Source organism: Zalophus californianus, chromosome 9 (assembly GCF_009762305.2).
Source record: "Zalophus californianus isolate mZalCal1 chromosome 9, mZalCal1.pri.v2, whole genome shotgun sequence".
Lineage (NCBI taxonomy): Eukaryota > Metazoa > Chordata > Mammalia > Carnivora > Otariidae > Zalophus > Zalophus californianus.
The window spans coordinates 73923-86840 of record NC_045603.1 but is presented as its reverse complement, the minus strand read 5'-3'; the positions used below and the strand labels follow the sequence as shown (position 1 = coordinate 86840).

Genomic DNA, 12918 nt, shown 5'->3' with positions numbered 1-12918 from the left:
GTTCTGTCTTTAATGCCCCCCCCCCCCAAAACACACGTACCACACCAAACGTGGTTACTTCTTCTTTTTTTAAAGATTTTATTTATTTATTTGAGAGAGAGAATGAGATAGAGCATGAGAGGGGCGAGGGTTGGAGGGAGAAGCAGACTCCCCGCTGAGCAGGGAGCCCGATGTGGGACTCGATCCCGGGACTCCAGGATCATGACCTGAGCCGAAGGCAGTTGCTTAACCAACTGAGCCACCCAGGCGCCCCAAACATGGGTACTTCTAAAGGCTGTGTCCTTAGTCTCTTTGCCTTCTGCACCTGTCTCCTTGGGACATCATCATGCCCCACCGCTGCTGTCATACCCCACACTTAGCCATCTCTCTTGACTGGGTCATCTCACAGGCCCCACCCACTGCTCATCTCTCTAGGCATCTAGTCCCCCCTCACCTGCCCACCCACCCATCACTCACCTGTCCACTTGTCCATCCATCTACCCGTGTACACCCCACCACACCCATCGTCTGTTCATCATCAGAGTAAACACTTACTTAGCACTTTCTAGAATACTGTGTTTTATGCACACTGGTTCACTTAAGGTTTTAGTAACCCTGTTGAGGTGATATTATTAGTACCTCTGTATTACAGATGAGGAAACAGGTAAAGAGGTAAAATGACTTGCCCAAAGTCACACAGCTGCCTTACCTGTCTTCTGGTAAGACATCAGGCCAGCCAACTGCCCAGGCCTGGCCTGATATCTGCAGAGCAGATATTACCCTACATCCCTCCGGTTGATCCCTAGTGGGCTCTTCATTGCCTTGGGTTCCTGTGGACCGGCCTCAGATCTTTCCTACTTCATCTGGGGACATTTGTCTCCGTTTCCCTCTTACCTGGGTGTACCAGAATTTGCTATTCTGCACCTGCCCTTACTCTGTCCAGATGGCCTGTCCCTCAGCCTAGCCCAGTGCCAGGACTGACCACCACAGGTCCAAATCTCAGTGCCTGCCCTGCAGGATGTAAGCCTCTTGGTGGAGATTCCTCCTGGACCCTCCTATGCTCAGTCCATGAGTGAGTGAGAGGGGTTCGTTCATCTTCAGTTCCCTTGCCCTGGCCTGCTGCTCATCACCAACATGTTGGCTGAGGTGTCGGATTCCCAGGGTTCTCACCCCTTGTGGCCCTGGGCACATGATTCAGTCCTTGAAACCTCAGGGTCCTGATCCATAACTTGAGGACTATCTAGTGCCTGCCTTCAAGGCTACTCTGATGCTGACCCAGTGGGCTGTACTCACAAGCTGAGGACAGGCAACACCTGCTGATATTGTTAGTAGACAGGTTCTGCATCTTGAAGCTGGCTCACAGTAGATGTTTGAGAAATGCTTGCTACTATTTGTTGGGCAGAAGGCCCCACCCCACCTTGGCTGGTAACAGAACAGATTCCCCATTTCATCCCAGACAAGTGACTTGTCTTTACCCTAAGTTAGAATCTGGCATGCCAAATCTGCATCTTCTGGGAGCGCAAGCTTTTCCCATGGAGTTCTCTTCTGCCTCACATTTGGGCTTATGGGTGCTCGGCAGGTGTTTATGTGATACACAGTAAATGCAGTGGGGAGGAAACCCAGAATGAACTCGGCACAAATTTCTGTGTCCAGTGGTGGGGGTGGAAGCAGACCTAGAAATGATGGTGATGAATGATCTCAGCCTCCTCACTGGGATGCTTCTAGGTGCTCAGCCCTGTGCTGTAGGGTTTAAATGGCTCCAGCTCTGGCAGCCCCCCAACAGGGGCCACCATTTCTCCTGAGATTAGGAAACTGACATGCCAAGAGGTTCAGGAACATCAGACAGTAACTGCTAATGCTAGAGTTCAAGCCTCAGTCTTCCCATGAAAGCCCACCTTTGCTGTGCCCGGGGTACAAGAGCTGTCATGCAGGACAAGATGTAAACAGTGCAGTGTGGGAGGCCTGAGCTGACCACCTTGGTGGCTAAAGGAGGGGGTGGCTGGGAACAGGCAATCTACACTTTAGTGAGGTCATAAAAATGTGACCAAGCACAGAGTGAAGCCAGGTGTAGATTCCCAAGGCAGTCCACCAGAGACCTGTGCGTGTCAACATGGAAGGGCCATTCATCCACTCTCCTCAGATTGGGCTGTCTAACACTTGCAGCCTAACTGAACACACCTATAGCACAGGTGTCCATACGGTGTCCACAAGGACACTTGGGAGGTCTTGCCAGGTTCTAGCCAGGCAGCAGGACAATGAGGGCCCTGAGCATTCCAGCCCCACTCTTGCACAGACCCTACCTCTTGCACACTGAGGCAGGCAGAATGGGTATCGTTTTAAGACTATGTTGCCCATAAGGGAATTGAGTTTCAGAGGGGCTCAGGGCCTGGCCTGGGGTCACACAGCCAATAGGGAGTAAAACTGAAACATGCATCAGGTGCTTAGTCTAAAATTCGATTTTAATTCTTCTTCCTTCCTTTTCACCCAGTCTTACTGAAATTCAGCCACTAAGGTTACAACAGTGACTGGGCAGGGTCTCCCAGTCAGTCCATTTGGGTCTCTGGGATGGAGCATCTTAGGGCTTATCTTTTCACAGAGCACCTTCTCACCTGGGCACCAGCTCTCTTTGTGCCAGATGCATGGCTCGAGTGGCCACAGTCCTGCTGCCCCTTTGACTATAGTCACTGTGTCACTCCTGCTCCCTTCCTCCCATCTCTGGTTGCCACCAGGGAGCTCCCAGCAACACCTGCTTGTTCCACTGTTGTGACGTGGCCTTGCTCAGTCTTGGATGGAAGCCCTGCACCAGCCACCTACCTCTTCTTGGCAGTTCTGTCTTCATGACTGGGGATCCTTCTTTGGGCCCTCTCAGTGTGGTGGGGTTTGGGCAGGTCTTGGCCCCGACCCGGTATACCTGTCAGAGTTTGGGTCCTTTCTCAGTCCGTTGGTGGAGCGCTCCTCTACCTTGTATCTGAACTAATACCTTTCCCCAAGTCTTCCCAAGAGCCCTCCCAACCCAGCACCGGGCTTGGGGTGGAGAGCCTGGGTGTCCAGAGAGGAGCCCAGGCTGGGGGCCTTGCTCAGATTCTGTGCCCTGGGCTCCTCACCTCCTCTTTTGCTCTCCAACCCCAGCCTCCACGCCCTCCCTGACCCCGTCTTCCCAGTCTGGTTGGCGCTTTCCGCCAATTTCTAAGGGTTTGTCTTCGCAACCCTTGCGTCTGGGACCATGGCTGCCCTCTGCAGAGGGCGGGTGCTGGAGTCCGCAAGGGACTGGTCTCACTGGATCCCCTCTATCCACAGGGGAGGATGAAAAGCTGGCGTCCCTGCTGGAGGGACGCTTCCCGAGGAGCACATCGATGCAAGATTCGGTGCGCGAGGGCCGTGGCATCCCGCCCCCGCCGCAGACCGCGCCGCCACCCCCACCTGCTCCCTACTACTTTGACTCCGGGCCGCCCCCCGCCTTCTCGCCGCCGCCCCCTCCAGGCCGCGCCTATGACACAGTGCGCTCCAGCTTCAAACCCGGCCTGGAAGCGCGCCTGGGCGCTGGGGCTGCAGGCCTGTATGATTCTGGCTCGCCCCTGGGTCCGCTGCCCTACCCCGAGCGGCAGAAGCGTGCGCGTTCCATGATCATCCTGCAGGATTCTGCGCCAGAGGTGGGCGACGTCCCCCGGCCCCCTCCTGCAGCCACCCCACCAGAGCGTCCCAAGCGTCGGCCGCGGCCGCCGGGTCCCGACAGTCCCTACGCCAACCTGGGCGCCTTCAGTGCCAGCATCTTCGCACCTTCCAAGCCTCAGCGCCGCAAGAGCCCGCTGGTGAAGCAGCTGCAGGTGGAAGATGCTCAGGAGCGTGCGGCCCTGGCTGTGGGCAGCCCTGGCCCTGTCGGCGGCAGCTTCGCCCGCGAGCCCTCCCCGACGCACCGTGGACCTCGGCCAAGTGGTCTCGACTACGGCCCTGCGGACAGCCCTGGCCTCACGTTTGGTGGCCCAGGTCCAGGCAAGGACCGGCGGCTGGAGGAGCGGCGCCGCTCCACCGTGTTCCTCTCAGTGGGAGCCATCGAGGGCAGCCCTCCTAGTGCGGACCTGCCCTCCCTGCAGCCCTCCCGCTCCATCGATGAGCGCCTTCTGGGGACCGGCCCCACCACCGGCCGTGACCTGCTCCTGCCCTCCCCCGTCTCTGCTCTGAAGCCATTGGTCAGCGGCCCAAGCCTTGGGCCTTCAGGCTCCACCTTCATCCACCCGCTCACCGGCAAACCCCTGGACCCCAGCTCCCCCCTGGCCCTCGCCCTGGCTGCCCGTGAACGGGCTCTGGCCTCCCAGGCGCCCTCCCGGTCCCCTACACCAGTGCACAGCCCTGACGCTGACCGCCCTGGGCCTCTGTTTGTGGATGTACAGGCCCGCGACTCTGAGCGAGGGCCCCTGGCCTCCCCAGCCTTCTCCCCAAGGAGCCCAGCCTGGGTTCCTGTGCCTGCTCGCAGGGAGCCGGAGAAAGCACCCCGGGAGGAGCGTAAGTCGCCAGAGGACAAGAAGTCCATGATCCTCAGTGTCTTGGACACATCCCTGCAGCGCCCAGCTGGCCTCATCGTCGTGCACGCCACCAGCAATGGGCAGGAGCCCAGCGGTCTGGGGGCTGAAGAGGAGCGTCCGGGCACCCCAGAGCTGGCCCCGGCCCCCACACAGTCCGCAGTGGTGGCGGAGCCCCTGGCCAGTCCCCGGGCCCAGCCCCCTGGCAGCACCCCGCCAACAGACTCTGGGCCAGGCCAGGGCAGCTCGGAGGAGGAGCCAGAGCTGGTATTTGCTGTGAACTTGCCGCCTGCCCAGCTGTCCTCCAGTGATGAGGAGACCAGGGAGGAGCTGGCCCGCATTGGGCTGGTGCCACCTCCTGAAGAGTTTGCCAACGGGGTCCTGCTGGCCACCCCACTTCCTGGCCCAGGTCCCTCGCCCACCACGGTGCCAGGCCCGGCCTCAGGGAAGCCGAGCAGCGAGCCACCCCCTGCTCCCGAGTCTGCGGCTGACTCGGGGGTGGAGGAGGCTGACACACGCAGCTCTAGCGACCCCCACCTGGAGACCACGAGCACTATTTCCACGGTGTCCAGCATGTCCACCCTGAGCTCGGAGAGCGGGGAACTCACTGACACCCACACCTCCTTCGCCGACGGACACACTTTTCTACTCGAGAAGCCACCAGTGCCTCCCAAGCCCAAGCTCAAGTCCCCGCTGGGGAAGGGGCCGGTGACCTTCAGGGACCCGCTGCTGAAGCAGTCCTCGGACAGTGAGCTCATGGCCCAGCAGCACCATGCCGCCTCTGCTGGGTTGGCCTCCGCTGCTGGACCTGCTCGCCCTCGCTACCTCTTCCAGAGAAGGTCCAAGCTGTGGGGGGACCCCGTGGAGAGCCGGGGGCTCCCTGGGCCCGAAGATGACAAACCAACTGTGATCAGTGAGCTCAGCTCCCGCCTGCAGCAGCTGAACAAAGACACACGCTCCTTGGGGGAAGAGCCGGTTGGTGGCCTGGGCGGTCTGCTGGACCCTGCCAAGAAGTCGCCCATCGCGGCAGCTCGGTGAGCAGGGCAGTGTGGGGAGGGTCCTGTCCCATGTCCATGGCCCCATGTGTTCTTCCTCTTGTGCATCCACAGTTTCCTCTGTTCTTCCTCCACAGTCCATTCTATCCCATCCCTTACCTGTCCATGGCATCCCTCCCTGTCCACTTCTGTCCTTTATTTGCCCTTGCTGTCTGTCTGAGACAGAAGTCTCTTTCAGGGATCTGAAATATCAGGGCTGCTGTTCTCTCCATCCCTGTTGGTGCTGGGAATGGGAGCTGGGCACCCATGAGATACCCAGGCAGGGCATGAGCACCTCCCCAACCCTCCTGGAGACTCCCTGCCTTGGGTTCATGTGGGCTCTCACTCTTTTGCTCCTGAGCAAGGCTGCCTCTACTATTAAGGGTTGTTCTGTGGTCCATTCTGGAGTTGCCACCACCCCCACCCCCCTGTGGCGATATGGCTGGTGCCACCATTCCTATAGCTTCCTCCTGCCTTGCTTCCTTTTGAGGCTTAGAGTACAGAGACTCCTTTTCCTTTGGGGGCCCACCACCAACTTCCTGTTTTCTGTCTCTCAGCTCTGCCTCAGTGTCCCTTAAACACAGATTCCAGTGTATGACTTTCAAAGTGCATTTAGAAGCCATTCTTTGGTGGAAGTCACACCACCTCTGCACCCTCCATCTGCCCTCTCGCTTTCTCCATACCTTCCCTGTCCATCTGTCTTCTCTTCCCACCTCCTACCAGCGTGGGGAATTGAGCAGGGTAGGGGCTGAGCAAGGGGCTGGGGTGCTGTTCTGGTAGAGCTGCCAGAGCCCCTGGGCTGATCCCTTGGATATTTCCTCGAGGACCCCATTCCCAAGGCTCTGCTCCTGAAGGGGATCCCCCTCGGGCCTGTGGCCTCCATGGATACATGGGAGAACTGGTTCCTGCCCATGGTGCTGGTCTGAGGCAGAGCTGGTCATCCCCTGGCCGGCCCTTGTCCGCCCTCTTCAAGCTGCCTTCGCCTTCTGTGCCTCTTAGGCCCTCCTCACTGTTCTGGCTTTGTGGGGGAATGTGTGGGGTGCCACCGCCTGGCTCCTCCTTCTTGCTCCCTGAAGACTAGCCTAGTGGGCCCTTTCCTGTCGGCATTGGAAGGCACAGTTCACAAAGCAGTGAAGGGTTCAGGTCTTACTCACAAAGCCTTGTCTGATTTACCTTCTTCCAGTTAAGGATTCGGAAGATAAGTTGGGGCTTGGGAAGCTCATGGTGCCTCTCCTAAGTAGCCCAGGAATGTTGTCCTTCAGCTTCTGTCATCTCAGGGACTTGCTCTGGGGCCCTCTCCCCTTTTTGCCTCTTCCAACTCCCAGCTGAATGTGAAAGCCCTCTGTCCAGCAAGGCAATGTTGAAAGTGCCCTGAGAAGTAGGCATAGGTATGGCCAGGGGTGTCTATTTGGGATGAGCAGCCCGGATCCTAGGCCTCTGCAGGACCTGGCCCCTTGAGGGTGGGGGTTCCCTGACCCACCCTCAACCAGCCCGCATCTTCATCTCTGCTTCTCCTCCCTTCCCAGGCCCTCCATTCCTCTGTGTCCCTTGGTCCCAATGAACATTAAAGCCATTTAAAGTGGGCAGCACAGTGCCTGGTACAGTGCAGGCCCTCAATAAACATTTGCTGAACAGATGAAAGAACTAAGCTAAATGCAAGCACTGTCTTTTGTGATTTGAAATCTAGGGAGGTGGCTTAAGACAAATACCACCGAAGGACAGACGCATGATTCAGATTTACTGGTTGCTGAACCCCATGATCAGGCTCAGGTGAGCCCGGGTCGTGTCATTTGCTCTGCTGGCTCCCACGAGGCAGCTGGGCGTCCTCAGCATTTCTCCTCTGTCAGGGAAAGGGTCCCTTGTTCCATGGCTCTGGGTTGCACCAGGACACTGTGTTTGTTTTCTTTTCTGGGTGTGGGATGGGGAAGGGCGGGACCCGCAGTAGCAAACTTTATATCCCGTCTGTTCCGTGGGTCCCCTGGAAAATGAGCCTCTTTCACTCAGTAGTCCTTGCAAAACTCCAGCCTCTGACTGGCTTCATGTGGGTCCCCTGCTTTCCTCTGAGTGAATCACTGGGGTCAGGGAGATGTAAGGCTGCCATTGGTCAGGCCTGAGTCATCTCTCTCCTAGGAGCCAGGGCACAGGGTCACCCCACCTAGCAAACAGGTGCTGAGAGTGAGGGAGGGTGGTTCTCCAGAGGAGAATCAGGTACTATTACCAGGATTCCAGATGCCAGATGACCTAAAACACATGTCCCCTGTGACCTGGCCCTTCCCAACTTCAGCAGCTTGTTTAATTCCCCGGGCATCAGCTTGGGGTCAGAGGACCCTGGATTTCAACTCTCAGCTAGCTCCATCTGGGCTCTGTAGTCTTGGACCAGCCCCTTCTGTGAACATCAGTCCTTCCCGTGTGAGATGATGAGGGTGACACACAGCATCACCTTGAAGCACTGCGTTCAGGCCTACAGCATGGTGGGTTCTCACTATGTGTGCACTCAGCCAGGCCCTTTGTGGGAAATAAGAGTGCCAGATACCAGGGGTGCCTGGGTGGCTCAGTTATTTGGGCATCCAACTCTTGACTTCAGCTCAGGCCATGATCTCGGGGTTGTGGGATCGAGCCCCGTGTCGGACGCTGTGTTCAGTGGGGAGTCTGCTGGAGATTCTCCCTCTGCCCCTTCCCCGACTCTCTCTCTCTCTCAAATAAATAATTTTTTTTAAAAAAAGAATGCCAGATATTGCACTAGAAAACATCAGGTCGTATTATTTCACCTCTACAGCCATTCTGTTAGATGGACAGTAGTATAATCTCCATTTTCCGGACAATAAAACTAAGGTTCTGTTGCAGCAAGTGGTGGTGTCTGTCCGGCCCCAGCCCCAGTCTCTGTTCACTCTGAGCCGGAGCCTCTGTTGTTAAAGCCCTTCTGGTGACAGACACTGGGTTTCTGTGCAGTAATCCCCTCTCCTAGAAATGCACACCTGTTCATTCGTTAGATGACACCTGTGTTTATCAGTCATGTGTATCACAAATAGCATGTGTATTCTGAAGTCACTCATCCGTGAGTCCTCACAGTGCTACCTGATCAGTCCAGCCTCACTGAGCCATCCCTCTGCCCTGCCTTCCCATTTCCCCTTCCCTCTGCACTCCTTTCTGCTCCCATTCATACTTCCTTTCTCCCTCTGTGCTCCCCCTCCTGTCCTCAGACCTGAGTGAAACCATGGCCCCCTGGAGTGGGCCCCACTGCCCACCCTTGACTTCTGGCTCCAGGCAGGGGGCTGTGTCCACATGGAGTTGGCCCTCCATGTAGCTGGCAGGGGCCGTGGTGCCTGCGCAGGCTGCTGGGCAGCTCTTGTTCTGTAGCTCGCTGTGGCTAGAACTCAGCGCTCACCTCTCATTTTGTGATGAACTGCTAGTGATACCGCCTCTTAGAGGAATGTTCCAAGTGTGGGAAGTCCTGACATTGGGGTGGGGCTGCCTCCTCCCCAGGACCATTCCTGGCAGAGGCCCCAGAATAATAGCCTTGGCCGCCTGGTCCCTGGGTTCCCTTGATTTCGCCTCCAGGCCTGTCCCTCTCTTCACCTGATGGACATCACAGGAGAGGAAACACCCCTTTCTGCTCACTTCCCCACTGACAGCCCTGATGCCCTGTGGCCCCAAGACACTCTGCAGCCTAAGCTCTTCTCGGGCAACTGAAGCTGCACTGTGTGCCACAGCTTTGAAGCTCAGGACCTTGAAATGATTGGCTCTTCTGTACTGGGGCTTCTTTCTGGGTGGAAGGTCCAGGACCTCTGGCTTTTTGGAACATTGATCCCAGACTATCCACCTGTTCTACGCTTCCAGTTTTGGGTCTAGCCCTGGTTATAGACAGAACATCTGTCTTCTCAGAGCCCCACCATGGTCTTTGAGGCCCACATGTGTACCACCCAAGTCCATTTGTCTTCCACGCTCCACAGGTGGATTGGAATCCTGCATGTGGTCTGAAGTCCATGGTGGCTCTGAGCGCCATGGGGACACTGAGTTCCGCTGTGGCTCCCGGTTTTACATCTGTCTGACCCGCACACCAGGTTTCACTGAAAAAGGCTCATGGAGACATAGCTTTGGAAATACAAAGTGAAGGGCTATCTGTCCTGCACACTTCTTTCCCCTCTGATGGCCTCACACCTGTCAGGTCTCAGACAGCTCCTTCGGTAGATCACTGATTAGTGTCTTGCAGAAGACACGCTCTCCTACGATGGGGGTAGAAACCCTGCTCTGGTGACCTTTTGTGGGCCCTGTTCGGCTAACATGTTTGGCAGGGATCTGGATACAACCCTGTGTGACTGTAGGTGTTTCGAGACCAGCTGGGCTGCTTCTGGGACCTGGGCTGACACCTGTTGTGTGACGGCCAGTGCAGGGGCACTGGGGCCGGGATATGCTTTGTCCTCACAGGTCCCATGAAACTCGGTCACATGCTTCAGGAGCCCTGACCTCTGCTGGGAGAGCAGGAAGAGCTCACAGATGAGGGGATCTAGGGACATCTGGAGTGTGCTGGGGTTAGAGCTGTGAGTGGATATGGGCAGTGAGAAGGCAAAAGGCTGGAGATGCCACGACCAGAGAGTGCGCTTCGAAGCTTACAAGTTGTATCTAGTTTTGTGCTGCTGTTGAGCATTCTCTCCCTGAATGGGACTCCCAGAGTGCAAACGCCCCCAGGCCCAGACCTGCCCTGCATGAGTGCAGTGGCAGGAGGCCTGAGACAAAGGCCAGGACCAGAGCTTGGGCTTTTTCTCGTCTGTTGGCACCAATGGGCCAAAAAGCAGTCAGGCCTGGGAGACACGTCAAATTATTTTTGTTTGATGATTTTTTTTTCAGTGTAAGTTGTGTTCCTGGCTTTGTGCTAAGTACTAGGAGTCAAGGAGGGCAGTTAGGAAATGAGGTGAGAGGTCCTGAGTGAGACCGTGTAATGACTGGATCCTGAGGTGGCTGGGGGGATGAGGGTGAGGACCTTGGTTAATGCTAGGAGACCTCCAGGTGAAAAGGAGGAGGAGCTGATGGTGGCTCCCAGGTCCCTGGTGTGGGGAGTACTGGGGGAAGGGAGAGCATGTTTGGCGGTCCTCATAGAGGTCTGGAGCGCAGATGAGATTAGCTGGGCCTCACATGTAGCATTTTTGCACCCATCAGCCGTAGCCAAGGGTGGGAGTAGACCACACGGCCCAGGAGAAAGTGGGAACCAAAAGGAGAACCCACAAAACCCATCTGGGAAGGAAGGGGTAGAGGAAAGTCAGCAAGGGGTCCTGCTACTGCCTTGGTAACTTAACTGCAGGTGCGTGCATGCATGCGTGCATGTGTGTGTGCGTGTGTGTGTGTGTGTGTGGGGGGGTCAAGGCCAGACCTCAGTGGCTGAAGAGTCACGAGGCAGCGAGACAGTACCACATTCAGACGTTGGTGGAAGAGACGTCCGGGGCCATGGAGCCTTGCTGAGCCATCTGGAGGAGGTTGCCGACGGCATTCAGGGGTGCCTGGTGAGGTACCGTTTGTTAGAGGGTGGGTAGCCCAGAAGCCCTCTGGAGGCTGGCGGGTGCTGTGATGTGGCCATGCCATGGCTGGGGCCTGGCTGGGGAGGTGGTCAGACAGCTGACAGCAGCAATGGACAGTGATGGGTGTGCAGAAGGGCGTGGAAACTTGGCCATGGATGCTGCTGGGATTCCTGCCCAGGGGACGATGTGAGCAGTTCCCTTTTCCCCAAAAGGAAGGGGAGGGGCAGGCACCTGGGCCATGGGGACCTCTCGGCCACACCGTGCTGTGTCCGGGTCTTGGGAGTGCACAGACTTCCTTAGGCTCTTCTTCTAGGCCTCCTGCCGTGTCCAGCATGCCTGGGCACCCTTAGGACTGGCTCTCTCTCCCCACTCCCAGCCTAGTGGAACATGGCACTTCAGTGCCTCACTCAAGGCACCTCCAGGCATCAGCCATATTTCTCTGGCAGGTGCTCATCTCCTTGCACCCAGCACCTTTCCTCAGGAGGTCTTCCTGGGTGCTGCTAGAGCCAGCTCACCCCTCTGTCAGGCAGGAAGGCTCCAGCACTGGCCAGAAAGGCCTCCTGGAACCCAGACCCTGCTCTGGGCTCAGGCCAAGCCTCTCCATTGCACTACCCAGCACCCACCCTGTTCTCTCTGCCTTCACAGCTTGGCTGTGGTCCTGCCAACTTTTCAATATGCTTCTGTCACACCCGAGGCTCCAGGCACACCCACACGGTTCCCCTGAAACTTGGCCCTTGGGGCAGGGCTAGGCAGGATTCCCTCCTGAGATGCAGGGCCTTAGGCTGAGGTCACTGTGTGAGGGCCTTGGTGGGGCTATCTGGGCACCATTCCCTCAGCATCTTACCCAGCACTGCCCCCCTCTCCCTATAATCACCACCACCTGGGCACCCACCACCCCCCTGCAACATTCCCTTGGGTACCCTCCCCCTCCCCCTTCACTGCTGCCCTACTTTGCCCCAAAGCCCAGGTGGTGCCAGGGAGGACAGGTGTGGTGGGAGCAGGGGGGTTTCTTCTGGTTGGTGCCTGTTCTCTGAGCCCGCCCCAGGTGTCCTTAGGAGCTCCTCTCCATTGGGGGTTGGGTGGGGGGGAGGCCTGGTCTGGTCTCTTCAAGAGGCTCTGCTGTGGGTCTGAGTGATTGGGAGGGGGCAGCAGGGACGGAGGCTGAGGAGAGAAGCCAGTGGAAGGTGAGGGGAGTTGGAAATTGGAACCGAGGTTGAGTGGGAGAGACAGACCGAGCTGGATCTCCAGGGAGAGGCTGACCTTGCACAGGTGGGAGAGGAAAAGACAAAACCTACACTTAGGGGAGGAAGGATGCTGAAGGTGCCCTGTGCCGTATGGGACTGGCACCAGCCAGGACAGCACAGAGGTGGATGGGGGAACCCAGAGGAGGGTCCTTAGCCCAGCTTAGGCAGGGGCAGGGAGAGGGAGGTTGGATGGCAGCTGGAGAGAGGCCGGGCAGGCCGCAGAGAGTGTAAGGGGCACGAAGTGTCACCAAGTGCCAAGTGTCTGCTGAGCACTTGCCTCACAGCGTTCCAAGTAAAGCCAGTGGATGGGCACCACTCTGATCTGCCCATCACAAACTAGAAAATAGGTCACACAAGCAGACCAGGAGTCCACCCAGATCTACCCAAGTCTGGCCTGCAATTCCCCTTCCCCAGCGGCTCCAGGTTGGCTCCCTTCCATCGCACCTGAGCTCCTCCCCCAGTGGGTGTCTGGCCAGGGAGACCTGTACCTGGCTGCCCTACTGTAGTTGTGACTATGGGCCATGTGCCTGCCGCGTGGGCCTGGGCTGCTAACACTCTCTCTCATTGCTCTCTCCCGCCCATCTGCATGTGGCTGTTCTGTCTAGCTGCGCGGTGGTCCCGAGCGCCGGCTGTG

The 12918-nt window shown here is 57.5% G+C and overlaps 1 protein-coding gene across 2 annotated transcripts in view; it reads left to right on the top strand.

Moving 5' to 3' along the window:
* The window catches only part of SHANK3 (SH3 and multiple ankyrin repeat domains 3), a 51266-nt gene that overhangs the window by 34641 nt on the left and 3707 nt on the right, over positions 1-12918 (top strand). For both annotated transcript variants that reach the window (XM_027592746.2, XM_027592747.2), the window contains one exon: positions 3277-5530. In XM_027592746.2, the coding sequence (XP_027448547.2) occupies positions 3277-5530 (2254 nt within the window). The remainder of the gene's footprint in view (positions 1-3276; positions 5531-12918) is intronic.